The 19,356-nt window shown below is 27.9% G+C and overlaps 1 protein-coding gene across 1 annotated transcript in view; it reads right to left on the bottom strand.

The window, feature by feature from the left end:
• Positions 1-7,468: 7,468 nt before the first annotated feature.
• LOC118187640 (uncharacterized) overlaps positions 7,469-19,356 on the bottom strand; it is a 408,650-nt gene continuing 396,762 nt past the window's right edge. The window contains exons 4-6 of the mRNA XM_085823655.1: positions 17,847-17,935; positions 16,686-16,905; positions 7,469-13,594 (exon numbers count right to left, since the gene is read on the bottom strand). Of these exons, the coding sequence (XP_085679781.1) occupies positions 13,425-13,594; positions 16,686-16,905; positions 17,847-17,935 (479 nt within the window). The 3' untranslated portion in view covers positions 7,469-13,424. The remainder of the gene's footprint in view (positions 13,595-16,685; positions 16,906-17,846; positions 17,936-19,356) is intronic.

Below are 19,356 nucleotides of genomic sequence, written 5' to 3'. Positions count from 1 at the left end.
TTTATCGTTGCTTAGTTTGAGATATAAATATAAGGAAATTCAAAATCTTTCAGTTATTTATTTTTGAAAAGAATAATTGTTCATACATTTTGCCTCATTAACCACAGCTAATCTGTGCCGGAGCACACTGGTGCCTAACTCCTGCGTTTCTCAATTTTTGAGATAAATCAGTGCTCCGCAACCTTTTCTCACCTGCGACGCAGAAAAAATCTTTCTGGAATTTTGTGGCACACCAAAGAGTTCCGAGTTGTCAAGGAAGTGCCGAAAAAATTCAAATGCTGACACACTTACAATCACACACACAACAGTGAAATATATAAAAACATTTAAAATAGACATTATTAAGGAAAAAAAATTGTCATTGTGTATTAAATACAAGATAAAAAATTGCAAAATGTCAAATACATGTATTTGATTGCGGCACACCTATATCCTACTCATGGCACACCAGTGTGCCGCGGCACACCGGTTGCGGAGCACTGAGATAAATTGTAGTTCTAGCCAGAGTACTGTGCACTTCTTATGTAAAACTAAACCATAATTTCAGCAAAAAAACTCTTTTGACCCCACAAAATTTTATTTTAATGATAGGTAAGCTTTAAAAATCTGTTAACTTCTGATGCATGCCTTTTCATCCCTAGAAAGCCAACTTTTCAACAGAAGAGCCTTTTAATTAAAGAAAAGCTCACATTTACATGTCAAAACTTTATTCTCCAGGAAATGAAATGAATTAATGACAGCTTGTTTGAGAATGGGTACATTTTTTGTTCTCGAAAATACTAAACCTTGTTAATGCTTTCATATTCAATAATTCGGTATCAGTAGCTTCAATTTCTTGCAAATACAGCAGGGAAGGGAACTGTTGTTCATATTACCACTCCAAGTTACAATGTGCTTAACATAGAAGTTCTAAGCTAAACGACTCAAATACGCCCAGTGCTAGTGACTTTCCTTGGGAAAGAGCTTGTGCATATTTTTTTGGAACAATGTAACCAAACATGGGAGATGAAAATGATCAGCTGTACAAAAATTTACATTTGTTCTTGGTTTATAGATTAAACCTCACGGATTTGAGCAAAACTTTTCTTTTTTCATTATCTGCATGACAGCGGGAATTACATTGACAGGGTTCATGGTCAAAAGGTACTGCACTGATCTCTGTTTTCATACCTACAGTTCATTAAAATTTCTTTTCATATTCTCATACTGTTTCTAGCATTCTCTCATTAATGGCACTTTCACCATTTTACATTTCTTCATTGGTATGCTAGAAAAAGAATAATCTTTATTTCTGTCATCCTCTGAAACAGCACATTTTGCTGCACATTGAAAATTTAAATTCAGCCACAGCCCAATTCATTTATGATGAAATTAGCTATTTTATTTTAGAATTTAACTAATAATCATTAATAAAAATATTGCATTTTTAGCTATCTTTTAACATTTTCTTTTAATTGATTAATTATTTATGATGTATTTATTTTTATTCCTCTTTCCTGACGGTGATTTTATGATTTCCATTCTTGTGACACTACATATAGTTTTAGAACTTTTAACCTCTGTCATTAACAGCTAAAATTACATTAGGTTGTTTATTTTATTGTTTTATTGCCCCCCAAAGAAGAAAATTATATGAAACAAAGCAAAAAATTATTATCAAGTTTTTAAACAACATTACTTTTATAAAAGAATGAAAATAAAATATTTTAAGACTTTATAAAACAAGTGTTTCAAAATGTTAAGAAATTATGAAAAACTAGTACTTTAAATTCAAAACTATATTGTTAGTTTGGACTGATGAAAAAGCAAATTATATTTTTCTACTTTTTTCTACAGTCTGAATTAATAGTAATTTTATAAATAAGTATTATTCTTCAGGATAAGTGAATTAATACTACAAAATGAAAACTTCATTAATTCTATTTGTTAACTGTCCACTGGCTAATAAAGTGGACTTCCTAAATTATAGATTGAAATTCTCATGAAGTATATAATATTTACTACTAATTTAAATTTTACTAAATCACAAAAGTATGTATAGACATATTGGAGGGAAAAGAAATTAACAAAAATCTAACTTTGGTAAAGAACAAATGATAGATGAAAATGGAATTTTGAGAATGAAATATTTATTTTTATGAATTGGCTTTTCATTAATAAAAAGAAATAGATATTTTTATTAAATCTCAAAGGTCATCCTACTCAGAATCAACACCAGAAATACAATTCTCTCAGCCTTTTACATCCCACATCATAACTAATGGGATTTTGTTGCCTATGCTGAGGTTTTGCAGCAGCTATGCTCTTGCATAAAGTACTTCATAGATTAAATAAAGTAAAATATAAGATGTCTTTATATATTATTTAACATTAACTAATTAAAAAAAATATTTGACTTGTTTTGCTTTTGGAAATGACATATACAAAGAGATGGAACAATTATGTTTGTATATTCTGCACATTGCTTAAATTATCATTACAGTACAAAGTCCGTAATCCGGACATCGATTTCCCGGAATGATCTATAATCCAGACCTCAAAGCCACAATTTTTTTTTTTTTTTTTGGTATGCTTTACGCATGCGCGTTTAATGTATAATGGACGGTATAAGCTAGGCTAAAATTATCTTTATTGATTCTAAGGTATTTCAGTTAATTTTGCAGATTGCACTGTTCCTTAATCTTCTAATTGGATCTGGCTTATTATTTTTTGCAGACTGTTAGAGCAATCTTGTAAAAATTAAGCTTCAACTTTCAAAACTTTCTTGTAAACTTTCAACTTTCTTGTAAAAATTAAGCTTCAACATGTCAAAAAGTTTCCAATTCTGGAGCTGCCAAAGGATCACAAAGTGAAAGCATGTTTCGATGTACCGCTTCCGATAGTGAAGAAAATGACAGAGATGTTATTGAAAATGAAAAAATTTCGGTTGACAAGTTAGTCGGTATTCTCGACACAGCAATTACAGGACTTGAACAGTGGAATTGAAACAGAAATTATGTGTGTTTATAGAATTAAAGAGAAAGTATTAGCACAAACAACGAAGCAACTTAAACAACTTACATTGAAAGAAATGTTTAATAAAGTAAACAAATAAATATTAAGCTTTTTTTTTTTTTTTTTTTTTTTTGTAAATTTTGATAACCCTTTAGATCATAATTGCTCTTTATTTCATAAATTACGTTTTCATATTTTTAATTGTATAATTTCTGCATGCCATCTTACCAGATCTAAATTGATGATCTATAATCCGGAATCGGCGAAGCCCCGACGAGCAATCACGTCTTTTAAATGATTTCACCTACTCTGTAAATTTTAATTATTTTCATTATTATATTTAGTTTTTTTAATAAGGTATATTTTAGTGATTAGAGTATGATACTTCATAATAATCATTAAAACAACATATACAAATTGCTAAAAAAATTTTGTTTTACCTCTTGCTATTCAGGACAAAGCCACAAATGCCAAAATGAACTTCCCTATATGTTTATTAATGTAGGATGAAAATAATTTTATTTTTAAAGCAGCTCTTAACCAATGATCAGCATTTAAGTCTTTATCATTGTAGTATTCTATATACAGAGAATTAACCCAATCAGGTACAGAAGCGTTTCTCAATCTATGGTCTGTAAGCCTGCTCTTGTCCACCTAAATTTCCAAAAAAGTGACAAAATAAATAAAATAAAATTCAAATTAGCTGTATATACCACACTATAGCTGAAAATCTCAGAGTTTGGAAAATTATACGTGGCAATCGCCTTGGAAAATTACATATTGCAATCGTCTATCATGTTTTCTCCAAAGACTTGATATTTTATGAAATGAATTACCAGTTATTCTACCTATGGACTGCCCACTCTAGTCTTTGCAACAAAAATGGGATTTAAAGCACTATGACTGTGACCTTTCTTACCAGCATACATTCACAAACAGAATAGCTGTGCAAAAATCTGCAGGTTTATCCATTTCATTAAAAATAAGTACCAACACTTATTTTAGTTCATCAAATAGATTATCCAAAATCTAATAAACTTGAATAATTAAAAACAAACATTTTAACTTGATTATTTAATAGCAATATAAAATTTAATGAATTTTTATTAATATTGTTTTAAAAATATAAGTATACTAGCAGTAGCATGTGCTCAAAAATTGTTTTCAAAGGGAACAAGAATAAGGTCATCCACAGAACATTCTATTCTAATATATATAAAGAAAAGTTTGAGAAACACTGAGGTGCAGAATTGGATCAATTGGATAACTGATAAAGGCTATTTGCATCATAGAGCATCATCATAGGGCTATCTGCATCACGGGATAGATGCCTTGTGGAGGAACCTGGTTCAATTGCACATTACATATGGGAAAACCATGAAAACTGTCATGCAATCAGCCTATTTGCTATGATTAAAACCTACATGCTGAGTGTATAAAACCTAGGTGAAACCACGCTTTGTGGGCATCAAATATAAGAAATAATTCTGAATCTGCCGATGATATTGCTAGAATTAATGAATGTTTTCGAAATTAAAATTATTATATATCTTTAATCTTAAAAATTTTTTATATAAACTAATTTAATTATTTAATTAAATTTGTATTTATTTAATTAGATTCAATTTATTCTTGTGAGACAATTTATATAAACTAAAGTGTTTTAGAACTTATTATAAAAATTATTAAAAGAGTTTCAATAAATTATATATTGCAAAATTGTAAATGATCATAGAAGTATTCAAGGATTCTAAATTTACATTTGTGTCATAGTTATGTGATAACAGAATGATTATGTAGATTGATTACTATGTAACTAAAATTTACTATATGCCCAGAATTGTTATTTCTTAAAACTATAGCATTATCAAAACAACATTATTAGCTGTTACTTTTCAAAGTTCACTTTTCATGAAATTTTGATAAACAGCAGTAAAAACTGAGCAGTTTCTTTTATATTAGGATGAAAAATTTATAACGGAGGTTTGTTGACTATAACATAGAACTAGTACTCAATAATTATCTCATTCTATACACAGCAATTAATATAAAAACATTACGATTTTTTTTAAACTTCAAATACAAAATAAATGAAATTTTTCTCCAAACTTGCATTCTATATATAAATGGCAATGCTATCTAGCTAAGGGGTTCTCAACCAAGGGTGAATTTCATATTTTTTGTGAGGGATGTGGTCAACTTTTTATTTAGCTATTTAGTTTTAGTTTATGAATATTATTTATGAATATTCCGCATTTTTTGTTCAATAAAACACATCAAAAGTAATCCAAATCTAAATATTCAAGTTTAAGATAAAGGAGTTAGTGAACTTCTAGCAGTGGGGAAAGGGAGAGGGGGGTGCATGATGGAAAAAAAAAGGTTGAAAACTCCCGATCTACCATAGCATCCTTCTTAAATTAAAAATAATATGCATATTTTAAAATATATGATTAGCATTTAAACTAGTACCTTACAACATCTTTAATTTTGTGAACAGATATGAAAAATGTAAAAAACAATTGATTATGAATGTAACATACAGAATTTTAACTTATGCATCAGATTGCCTTGTAATTAATAACATTTCTTAAACATATGCATATAAAAGTTTAAAAAAAATCCTTCTAAATAAGTTTCAGAAAGTTATTAAACTAAAAGATATATACACATTCTGATTACCTCCAAGTATATATGTCACTGTTGTATGTTTTGTTTTTCATCCAAGGTTATTAATTGTTTAATTTTCTAAAAGTAGGGCAATAATATTTTTTTAAATACAAATTTTTTAATATAAAATGTATACTATGATAAATCGCAAGCATTTCCTGAGCTTTAACTTCAGTTCAAGCATAAGAATTACATGAAAATTTGTAAAAAATACTATTTGGTTGCATTTAAAATACAAATGTATCAGCCATTTTATTTACAAGGTATTACACTTTTTTTTCCCAGGGGGAGGAGAATGACATAATTTTAAAGAAGTCATTAGCTCCTTCAAATCATGTCCATAAAATTAACAATTAATCATTAAATTTGAAAAAACAGTGAATCTACAGACTATCACTTTTTCTAAACCTCACTTAATACTGGCACTTAAAATAATGCAAATGCCTAAAAAAACTGTAAAAAATTGTCAAATATTATCAGAGAATATATTTGTCAAAATTATTATTCTATACAGAATTATTGTATCTTAGAAAGGAATATTCTGAAGATATACATAAAATCAAATAATAAATTGCCTAAATATGACTCAAAAAATCTGATCTGCACACCAAAGAACTTTCTTGTACGGAATATTAATTTATGCGCATTTTTTCCTGCATTTCGTTTAAACTTATTTCCTCGAATTTCATTAGAGATGTATTTCTCATCCAATTAATTCAATTCACACTTCGTGGAGAGGCAAAAATACATAAAAACTCAAAATAATTGAAAGAATCTTTCAATTATTTAAATTATTAATTTCAATTATTTCAATCTTAATCAAAATAATTGAAAGATTCAATTCATTAATTGAAAGATATAGAAAACTATAAAACATCAAATACAGTTAAAACAATTAGAAAAACAACTTTTACAATTAAATTTACAGTTTCCACAAAAACAAACAATTTGGCCAGCAAGCAAGAAGATAGATTTTCGGTGGAAAAAAACTAAAAGTTTCTTTTTGGTCCCACTCAGTAAAAAGACACTGAGGATGCAGAAAGACTTAGTGCACTATTGTCCCAAGTTTCAAATGTAAACAAATATGGCTGCTATGGTAAAAAAATTCGGCTCAGCCACACTTAAATAACTTTTAAATTATTGATAATTCTGCAACTATTGCATGCAAATGAACTAAAGGCATAAAAATCTTAACCGGAAGATAAGAATAGCATAATTCAATAACTTTTAAAGTAAAAAATGTGCAATTTACCAACATATAAGAATATATATATATATATATATATATATATTGGTGTGACTAATTGCAACCAAAACAGAAGGTGCACAACTACATGTTATAGCAGTCCTATACAGAAAATTTCAATCTTCTGAGGGTACTTGTTTTTGAGTTGCGCGAGATACATATGTACATATGTAATGACACCACGAAAAAATCTCTTCTGAATCCATTTTAAATCAGTTTTATAATTCATTTGGGAAAACAGATCCTTTATTCTGTCCTTACGTACATCGTTAAATTACGTACATCGTCACGCAAAAACATAGTTAAATTACACTTGATAGTGGTCAAAATGAATACCCGGTTAAAATACGAAAACTGGAGTTTTTTGTTATTACAATACTTCCTTCTACTTCGTACAAGGAAGTAAAAACTAAAAGGATAGGAATACTGTTATATTAGTCTAATTTTTCAAACTATGGAATAGTTTTAGAAATATACATTACTAAAGCTTATGTTTCTTCTGAAATTTTAGTATACATTAAAATTATTTATGTAAAAGCAAAATAAAAGAATTTCAAACAATTCACAGTTTTAATATTTTTAATGCTATAATGAACAGTTGTTTTGCATAATTTACAAATTGTACTTCAATTGAAAAACAACTTTTCTAAATTTACAAATTTGAAAGTATATTAAAAGCAGCAACACAGGAATTGTTCATTTAGCCCATGAAAATCTCAGTAAAAAGTATAAAATTTTGTATGCTTAAAATGTATGACATATTGTACATGCAATAATCCACATAAATAATTCTGAATTTATAACAAAAGACTGAGGGGAAGAATGAGACCATTCAGAATACTTTTGATATTTTTAAAACAAAGCAATCTTACAGTGCATATACTTGTTTACATAAATATCAAATTATATATTATATTATTATATATTTAATTTTTACTTATTTTAAAATTTACATGTAAATAAAAATCCTTCATACATATTTGAAGAACTTTAGAGCAAATTTTCTAACAAAACTGAAGAATGATTAGGCTATTATGACTAAAATATGTACATGAAATAAAATTCCTTTTACCACATGTTTGACATCAGATATGGATGTTTCAGGCAAGCTGGTGATAGACATACATAATGCAATACAAAACATTTAAAATTTGCCTGTCTTATAAAAATGCACATTTACACTACAACTTTCTCCAATCTAGCAAAAAACATGCAAGTATAAAATTTATGAAAGAACATACATATGTGCATTGCACAGCTAATTTGTCTCAGGAATATTTTTTGGCAAAAGGAAATAATTATATTTAGGTCTCTTTATGCAAAATTAATTTTTTTTATTAACACCCCGAGTGGCACGTTAGCTTTTATTCAGCCATGAAATTTTTCATCAGTATATATATTAACTCGTTATTTAAAATATATTGTTTCTTTATATTCTTTAGTGATCTAAATATTATCCTAAGGCACAGAAGCTTAGCAAAACAAACATAAAAAAGTAATTAGACAGCTAATAATATTTTTTTAAATATTGTGCTTCTTCAATAAGTAAAAAAAAAAAAAAAAAAGAGCCATACCACTCAGAGGGTTAAATGATTTGATGTGTTATGGAGCATAATGAAATGATATTTAGTTCATTCCCTTAAAAGGAATTCATGCAAGTAATGTTTATTTTATTAAAAAATAATAATAAGACTCTCAAGCAACATTAATGTATCTCAGTTCACAATTTTTTGTATATTTTACTTTTTTACTATACATGTATTTGCCCCCCGCGTTTCCTGCAATTTTTTCCATTCAACAATATTTACTGTAAAATATTGTCCAAGGTATCATTTTTTAACAAATTATAACACTTGTTATATAAGTTTAAAATGCTTACAGAAGAAATATATAAGTAGATTAAAATTATCCTTGTTTATCTCGTTCTTGATAATAGATTTCACAAATGGGGAACCATGATTAAGCTTTAAATGAAATAAATGTTCCGAAGATGAAAACTTTTTACCTACCTACATTTATAACAAGATAACGAAAACATTATAACAAGATAACCAAAGCATCCATGAACTCAAAACTACCTATAATAATGAACACAGCATTGTTACTAAACTATATGTTTGCTGTATGACTTTTAAACATAGTTCCCATATTAGATGTATAATCATTCCAGGTAAACTGGATCATATTATATATCATGCAAGTAATTAACATTTTTAACTATTTCAACTGCATTCACTGCACTGTGCAGTAGTATGTATTTTCCATAATTCTTCATTGACCTTATAAAATAGCAGGTGTGAAATTTTGATTATCCTATTTAGAACTTCCAAAATGATTGAAACCACCTTCTAATTACATACTATATTTTTAGTATTCTGTAATGCAGTTCTGATGTTAATATAATCATAACAGTTTTCTATTTATTTTAAAGTCATATAAAATATTTAAGGGAGGTTTACATAATTTTGGCCAGGTTTCAACAAGAATTAATACTTTGTAATAAAATTCAAAATAACTAAAATCATAACTCCACTAATAACAGAAGTAATCTTAAATTTGGTAAAACCTAATACTGAATATGTCAGTATTTTTGCATAATTTAAATGTAAGGCATATGGGTAGTAGATATTTCATGGGTTAAGAGAGTATAATGCAGCTAAAACAAGACTGATTTTCAGTGTTGCATAGTTACCATTTAAAAAGAGAAATGGTTAATTCTAGGATATAAAATACATAATGGTCCTCTTTCTTTCGTTAGTGTTCAAATAAGCATTTTTTAGCTTCAGCAGGAATTGGCATAACTTAAAAACTATAAGTAAGTGTCTCAGTTACAAATGTTTTTTGTAAACTATTTAAAATGTTTAAATATTCCTTAAAAAATGTAAAGTACCATACACTACAACTGTACAAATTTACTTTGTTTATACCACATAAATGTAAATACTGAATATTATCTAAGCATGCAGGTAGACATTTACACAACTTCTATATTCAAATGTAAAAAACAAACAAATTTTTGTGCCATAGTCATGATTAAATCTTGTGCAGATTAGGAATAAACACAGCACACTATCTTGAAAATAATATAAGAATAATTATATGTATATAACAATTTTTTTTAAAAATACAGTGGTTCTTTTGTTAGTAGTATTAACAGATTCCTTAAGATTAATAATATTAACATACAACAACTGGATTTTTCATGAGTTATCCCATTTATTTTTATATTATTTTTTTTTCTATTTTGCATTGTAGAACATATCTGAGCTTTAACAATAACATAAATCTATACATAAGTAATGCAAATTATATTTTAAATTAATAAACATTAATCAATTAGAATAAAATATTAACACAAATGAAATCAAATAATAAATTGAAAAAAAAAAAAAAAAAGATAAATAAAAAATAATTGAAAAATCTAGTCTTAAACTTCAGAGATTGAAAAAGCTTAAAACTAAAGAAGTTAAAAAAATAATTTTTCCTTTAATAATCTTTCACCTGTATACAGGAAAAAGGACATGCATATTTACAAGATCAAAATTATGATTATTTCAATTTAAAGATGCCAAAAGTTGGCAAACTCAAAGAAAAAAACTATTAAAATTACAGAATTCACATAATAAAAACTATAATTTAATATATGAAAAAATGAAAATTGCTAATTAAAGTAAAAAAATTATATAATACAATTTAATTTTAAAAATATATCAGTATAACATGCACCTTTTTAAATGTAAATAGAAAATTACCCCCCCCCCCCAAATTAACAACTAATAACAAGGCTATATAAAATAAAAGTTATTAAACTTGCTATTTAACTTGTTTAAAAGGTATTATTTTATGCCTGGTTAACTAACACAGAAAACCAGGGAACCACTGTATTTTTAAAATAAAAATACACTGTAAGTATTTGAAATTCAAATAATCTTGATACAAATGATAAAAAATTTTCAGAATAAAATGATGTATCTAACAGAAAAAAGCATAAATACAATTTCTGTTAGCAGAAATTACTAGCATAATTTTAGAAACTGTTTTAGTATTTAAAAAATACTAAATGATTAAACCATCTTAAATATAATATATATGTATTAATTATTAGGAAATCTATCATAAAACAAAATTTACAAAAATTCATACTGGACAGTACACATAGCAGTTACACCGATTCCTTACCTTAATCCACAAGACTCACATTTACTTTAGAAAACACACTTTTTACATCTTCACTGATGAAAAATTTTAATACATATACAGATATAAAAATTTTCTATAAATCAAATATCCATTACATGCATTGTTAGCACTTGTTCAATGTATCATCACAATAAACCATACTTCTGGCATATTCGATTATTCCTAACTGTGACATTATAATATCCCCACAGGAAACAGCTTACCGACTTTTATAAACTACCATCTCTAAAACTTGTAGTATAGTAATTCTTTATTTATACCAAATGAGGATATGAAACTGATGTTATATGGTATTCAAATGCGATATAAAAAATTTTAACTAGGTAAAATACATTTAAAAACAAGAATACGGTATAAATTTTTACATTATTTCAATTATCATTATAATACAAATTAAGTAAAAACTTACACTAAAGCCAAACTATTAAACTTTTCCCATGATGCCAAGTTACTAGGCAAAAGAAATTTACTAACTCTTAATGAAATAAAACTTGCTATGGATTTATTTCAAAGAATGTGAGATTGACTATTTCAAAACAAAACAGTTTCAGAAAAATTAAATTTGAAATTTCTAATTCATATTTTTTTTCCTTTCAGAAGAACCATGCATTCAAACATTTTTATGAACACAGTACACAAATAAGAGACTTGAATAAATAGTAGAACTTAATGCAGATGTACAATAAATGCTATATAGCATACATAATAACAAAATAAAAGCAGATATATATATCATGTGTAATATTAGAGCGATTTAATACATGAAAAAATGGTAAAAATAATGTAACTAAATTGCTAATTAAAGTAAAAAATTATATAATACATGTAAATTCAAAAGTTAGTGTCATTTTAAAATTTTATCGGCATAATATAAAAAAAAAAAAAAAAAAAAAAAAATTTCAAATTTAAATAGAAACTTATTCTCCCCCCCCCAAAAAAATTTAACAACTGATAATAAGGAAGGAAACAATGAAAGAGGAAATATAAACATGGACAACCAGCCCAAGATTGTCATTAATATAATTCATTAAACTGTCACATTCCGCTGTTCTCTTTTTATACAAAATGAAAAGATCTTTTTGTGGAAGTGACTGATTACTCTAACTTCAAAAAAGAAAAGTTTAGTTGAATGAAAGTACTGAAAGCATTTAAAGTTATTTTAAATTAAAATTCCTTAAGCTATATGGTAAAAACAGATAAAAGAAGATACTTAAATAAATATATCTACAGCAAGCACAGTGAAAATGGCAAGTTGGGAAAATATCAAAAATGCCTGCATTGGTATAATATAGTTTTAACATTTCAATACAATTAAAAAATGAGCAGATATTTCATTCTCAGACGGGAAACAGCTAAAAATATCATTACTCATAATACATTCAACACTGACAAAACTTGTAGAAAATTTGTTTTATGTAAACACTTCATTTATTTAAACGACAGATTGTATAACGGTCCGGAAATGCAATGGACATGTTTTACCATTTGACAGGCATCAAGAATATTTAACTACAAGAAAAGGTATGGAATGTTACTGCATCAAAGGTATAATTTGTATCATGCAATAATAGCAATGTAAATCATATATATGACATAAGTCTAAAGTTTGTAATAAATAACCCCCTTTAGCTAGTAATTACCATTGCCAGGGGTGACTGAGTAAACATCCATGTTATAACACTATACTTATGATTTAAAAAGATATCTGGGATATTATAATTTTTATGACAATATGTTTTGGTGTAGCATAAAAAAGATTTGTAATTTTTTTTTTATTAAAAAGGGGAAAAAAATGCATTAAAATTATAATCATAACTGACATTTCCTCAACAGTCACCCCTGTATTTACATGATATTAAAGGAAATAAGTGAGAGTCAGTTACATATGCACATCTACGACATCTATAACACAACTGATGTTATGGAAAAGGGTGCCATTCTAGATGCAGTGAGGGCTAGAAGGAAAGAAGCCCTTTTTCTGCTGATCTGATTTACTACATTTACATTCCAGTAGCAATCAGCAAAATGTTCAAAAGGTAAAGGTGAATCCAAGTAACTCAACTCAGTTCAAACATTAACAAACAACAAACAGAATGAACAAAAATATGACAATGGCATTGTTTGGTTCTGTGAAAACGCAGCAACTGCAGCTCATTACATTCAAAAAGAGTTCTAGCTGCGTGCACCAGAGATGTCTGAAGAAGGACTTGCATTCTTTATCACTCACACATTTCAATAACCTCCTCTCCATATATCTAAATTAAAAAAGTCCATCCTGGAAGTTTGTGTTTCCTTTCATTCAATTTTGACAAGATAGTTAAGCATAGAACTCCTTGTTGCTGCTGCGTGTGTACGAATTTACAGTAGGAGACCTTTTTGGCTCATCTAATGCATAGCTTCCTTCATCTTTTTTCCGCATTCGGTACACAATAAACATAACCAAAAGTATGGCACAAAGCAGGCCAACAACAGCTCCTCCGATGACAGCTGTAAAAATATTAAAATGTACTCAATAATACAGTCAAAATAAAAACTAAGCAACACAATGAAAACTTTATGCACTTTTTGTTAAATTCAAGATAAAAGTTATACATATTACAATAGCATTCTAAAAATTTGCTAATACAGTACAAAGTCCATAATCCGGACTCGTCGGAACTTCAGCAATTCTGGATTAGGGGTTTTTACGGATTATAGATCATCAATTTAAAAACTGGTAAGATGGCATGCAGAAATTATACAATTAAAAATATGAAACCATAATTTATGAAATAAAGAGCAATTATGATTTAAAGGGCATCAAAATTTACAAAAAAAAAAAAAAAAAAGCTTAATATTTATTTGTTTACTTTAGTAAACATTTCTATCAATGTAAGTTGTTTAAGTTGCTTCGTTTTTTGTGCTAATACTTTCTCTTTAATTCTATAAACAGACATAATTTCTTGTTCAGTTACAAAGTTCCACTGTTCAAGTCCTGTAATTGCTGTGACGAGAATACCGACTAACTTGTCAATCAAAATTTTTTCGTTTTCAATAACGTTCTCTGTTCCTTTCTTCACTATTGGAAGCGCACATAGGTAAATGCCTTACTAGCTTTATGCGCATGCATAGCGGACGTGCGCACCAAACATGCATGCGTAAGTTTGTGGCTTTGAGGTCCGGATTATAGATCATTCCGGATAAAGGACGTCCAGATTATGGACTTTGTCCTGTACCTGTAATCTATACTCATATTTGAAAGCAAACAAAAACTTAATTTTTAAAAAATTCAGCTTTAAAACTAAAATTATGTAGCATGTGTATGCAGAAAATTCTGCACATGCTTTAATGCTCTCTATCTGATGTAGCACACAAGGAACACGAACCTGCAAATTTTTCAGTTTAGATATATTTTTTGGTGTATATTCCATTTATTTAAATCAATTTTGAACTTACACAGTTAAAATGTCAAAAGACTTTATTTACCTATAACTTTTCAGATAGATATTGAATTCCAAATTTAATGCATCTTATATAAAGGTTTGCTTACATTCCACACAACAGAGGCGTAGCTAGAGGGGGGGCAAGGGAGGACATCTGTACTCGGTCGCAGCATCCAAGGGGTGCCAAATTGATATTACGAAATTATAGAATTAAATGTTTTCTATCCTTGGCAAGCAGTAGGTGCGCGAAATCTTCAGTTGTCCCTGGGTGCTGAAAACCCTAGCTACGACTCTGCCACACGAGTTCGTTTATACCAGCAGTAGGGATAAATTTTTAAAAACAACCTATGCAGACACCTTTTTATGGCATTAAACATTGTAGCAGAGATTTTTATACATAAAACTTCAATTCTAGCACTTTTTGTAAACTGCTAATAATGTTGTTAAATGCACGTGCATTGAATATAATGGTAGGATTAACACAGAAATTCAGTTTAAGAAAAATTGCTCAGCTGAATATGGTAAAAACAGTGCATTTATTTATTTATCTATCTATTTTTCCTCTCATTTAAGATTGTAAAAATTACTTTGAAAGCATTACAGCTTCTTTACATAAAAAACTTTTAATACATTTTCACAAAAAGTTTATTTTCTTTAAAAAATATAATTCAATTTTTTCCTACACTGTGTTTTTTTCTTGTACTTGTTTTTATTTTCTTTGTATATGAATGCATTTAACCACTTCCCAGTTTTGCCCGAACGCCGTTCGGGTACTTGTAAATGGCACTTTTTTGATTTTCCCGAGCGGCGCTCGGGCAAAACTTTTTTCTAGTCTAAAACATTGATTTGCCCGAATTTTTTGCTTGTTTAGTGTGTAATGTTTCTAACAGATGGCGCTAGTAGTCCAGTAAAGTTAGAATTGCAAAACAACTGGTTTCAAGGTTAGGTTTTACTGAATTCTTTTACGCAAATAAAAGTGCAAAATTTCTTTTCACTAGCTCCGGTGTTCCGGCTACTGCGAATACTATTTGTTTTAAATTTGGAGCTAAAATAAAAGAAGAAATGAATGATAATGAGAAGCTTATAACTGAAGATATAACTCTGATATTGACTCAGATAGTGAATCTGAAATTTCACTAAATGATTCTGGAAGTAATGACAGTTTGTTGTCTGACTTCTCCAGTGATGAAGAAACAGAAAGTATAGATAATCTAACGCAAATTTGGAACTTTTATGAACTTGATATTAATAATCCTTCTTTCTTGATATTAATAATTCTTCTTTGGAATCGAACAGATATGTAATAACAATAAAACATTTTAAATTCTGACATCTATTTTTGTAAAGTGCGTTTTCCAGTTCGCTTACTTGTTCGAAAAAAGCCAACTTTAAGGAAATATGTGCTTTTTACGATGAAAATAAAAATTAGCATAAATCAATAAATTCAATACTTGTAATAGTTCTGACTGCTGATTTGGGTTTATATAATGACTTTCTTCATAAAAATGTTTATCAAAAATATGCTTATTTTTTGTCATAATATGACGGAAAAAAGAATCTGTTAAGTGGTTAACATTTTTTAATTTAATAAATCTTGAGTAAATAACTCTTAAAAATATGACTTGATTAGTTAGGTGCAAATAATTCAAATTAATTGAAAATATTAGACAGGGGGAAAAGTAAATAAAATTTAAAAAGACATAATCTATAAAAATTGCAGGATTCTTTAACCTGCACAACCACTATTCCAAGATAAAAGGATTCACCAACACCACTTTTTACTACAATACAAAATTGATTCCATAATTTTTTTTCAGCAACCATCTTGAATTGGAATTATCAAAATTTATAAGAAAATCCTATGACATTTCATAAGTAAACTGAAATATTTTACCAGTTTAGGATCACAGCCATTAAATTATAGAATGGAATTTCAAAAAATCATTTCAGTCCATCAACTACACCAATAAACTACTTTTTTAATGTGTTCTGAATCATAATTTTACGCACAGTAAATAAACTCTCACAGTACAAAATAAACTCTTAAAACAAATTGATAGATAAAATATATGGTATTATTTCTATGACCCAAGAAACCAATTCAGGTTAGCCTAGAAATCAACAGTGTTTTATAAAAAGAATGCTTCGCTACATACCTGCAAGTATTCCTGGTTGGCCGAAAAATGATGTTTGCCTTTCTTCTTGTTTCTGACCCATAATATGAACTTCATTACTCTGTGTATTTGAATCAGTAAATTTGGTTGGAACTGCATCTGGTACATTATGTACATTATTTTTTGTTGATGTTTCATGAGTAACAGGTTCTAAAGCATCAGGTATTCTGTTCTCCTCATCAGGAAGTGGTGGTGGGTATTCCTGAAGATACAAAATGTGTCAATTGATTTAACATCTATAAAAATTTTAGAACGATCACTGAAGCATATCACAATAATAATTTTGCTTCATGTTTTAAATAACAATGACAGTTAAAGCTATTATTCAATGTTAAATAAAAATAAAACAACAAAACAGTTAGCAGACAAATGATTGAAGCATGATGAAAAATATTTCCATACATAATTTATCGATTTCTAAATCAACAGATGCTTAGGGATAGATATGAGAAACTGCATTATGCATACAAATGACTGCAGATTTTCATATCCATAAAATACAAGTTTTTGAAGCCGCAAAAGCATTTGATGAAAAATTAAGCTAGATTATTGAAATATTTTTTAAAAAATTGAAAAAAGTTCAACATATTTAAGTTTACAAAAATTCAATTTCAGACTCATACTAATTTCAAACGGAAAGCACTAAATTTTATTTGAAAGGATCCAGACATTTAGAACAGCATGCTTTGTTTATATCTATTACTATTTTAAGACAGTATTCTATTAAAAATTCAGCAGTCGAGAAATTAAGACTGCACATTTTAAGCTTTTCATAACTTATAATAATCAACTACAAAAATGTTTTGCTTTTATTCTTTCTTATATATTAGGATAAACAGGGCTTGGAGCTAGATGATGGATAATCATTAAATAGTTTATGCTAAGAGCACAAATTCACCAATCACAGATGCATTAACATATTATTTCACTTCATGTCATTTAGGGGAAAAAAATGCTGTATCACTAACAGAACATAGCACTGCTCTGCAATAAATATCACACATTATAAGTGTTGACCCTAATGACAACTGGTTTATTCAGTTTTGGATCCCAAAACATAAGAGTTTATTCTTTGGTAACATTATGTATTTAATTTTAGGAAAAGAAAATAAAGCACCTAATTTATAGAACAAAAGTACATACCTTATTATCTGGAACCCTAACTCTAACAGTAGTTGTAGTGGACATTGTCGTAGTCTTTATTGGATTATGAGGGTGTTCTAAGGGGGATACTGTAAATAATAAAAGTTTCCATTATGTAGTGATGGTATTAGTATAGTAAGTAGCTATAGTATAACAAGGAAAAAGTTAACAAGGTAAGTATAACAAGGAAAAAGAAAAACTGTACACTTAAATTAAGTACTGATACTAATTTCTTTCCAAAGCGCATAAAGTGACAAGGCAATGCTTATTTTCTTGTATTAAAAGATGAAGACTTTATATTCCCCATAAAATTTGGTACTTAATGTAATAATGCAAGCACCTACGTAAAGTTACCAAATTTTCAAACCACACCAAATTCTGGCAACCATGCATATGACAATTTCAGTTTTGACAAGCAAAGTTATTATTTTCATATGTTTTTCTCCTATATTTTGTTACGTAAATCATGTTGTATTGTTCTATATCAATAACTTAATTCCATGTTAAGATTTTCAGATTGGCAATGCATATGAAATGTTTTGATTCTAAAAGCGAAGTTTAGAATATTTTGCAATGTATAACAAGCCAATGATAAAAAAAAAGAAGAAAAAAAAAATCTCCTTTAGAATGTTATGTTGAACAAGTTATGGACTGCAAATAAACTGCAGAGTCACAAACGATTGGGTAGTAAATTTCTTGAAGCACCTGTAACATACTCCTAACTCCAACGATTTTCATGAAGAAATTGTGATATTCTTTTGCTGTAAACTCAATTTTCAAATATGTATGTGCTTGTGGGATTTTAGCTGCAATGGAATAAACAGCAGTACAACTTTTTCAGGAATACCATACTTCATGGTAACATTGCTTTGAATGTATTCCTAAAGTGATTTCCTCAAAATTTTTAGCAGGACAAAATAAACAAAAATCCTTTGGTAAGTGTGTCTATTAATTCAGGATAAATATTTAATTAAACTATGAAATACGTATGCATGTAATTTTTTTTTTTTTTTCAATTATCAGTTGCCATTCTGTTTCTTCAGTAAAAAAATCTTTAAACTGCACCAAGGCGGTTTCGCTGATATATACCTAAAATTTATTACAAAAATTCTAACTGTTAATATGAGATGAAATATATAAATAAGAATATTAATAAATATAATATTTATAATTATAAAAATAAGAATATTTGGATCCCACATTAAAAAAAACAGTAGTTATTTCTGTTTAACATAATTTTATGAAATACATATAAACATATGAAAATAATAACTTTATATAAACAAAAACAAAATATATGAAAATAATAACTTTGCTTGTCAAAACTGAAATTGTCATATGCATGGTTACCAGAATTTGGTGTGTTTGATGGATATGGGTACTATTAAAATGACTAAAGTTCACTTTTAGTAATTGAGAAAATTATATTTTATCTTAAATGACAATGAAAATTCTAGTATTTATTAAGATGCAATATTTGTCATGATAGTTTTTTTTAAGCTAAAACAAA

The sequence above is a fragment of the Stegodyphus dumicola genome, chromosome 9 (assembly GCF_044657685.1).
Source record: "Stegodyphus dumicola isolate Sdum_Otavi_A_Nest chromosome 9, ASM4465768v1".
Classification (NCBI taxonomy): domain Eukaryota; kingdom Metazoa; phylum Arthropoda; class Arachnida; order Araneae; family Eresidae; genus Stegodyphus; species Stegodyphus dumicola.
The sequence above is the reverse complement of the archived record's forward strand: the minus strand, read 5'-3'. Positions and strand labels throughout refer to the sequence as shown.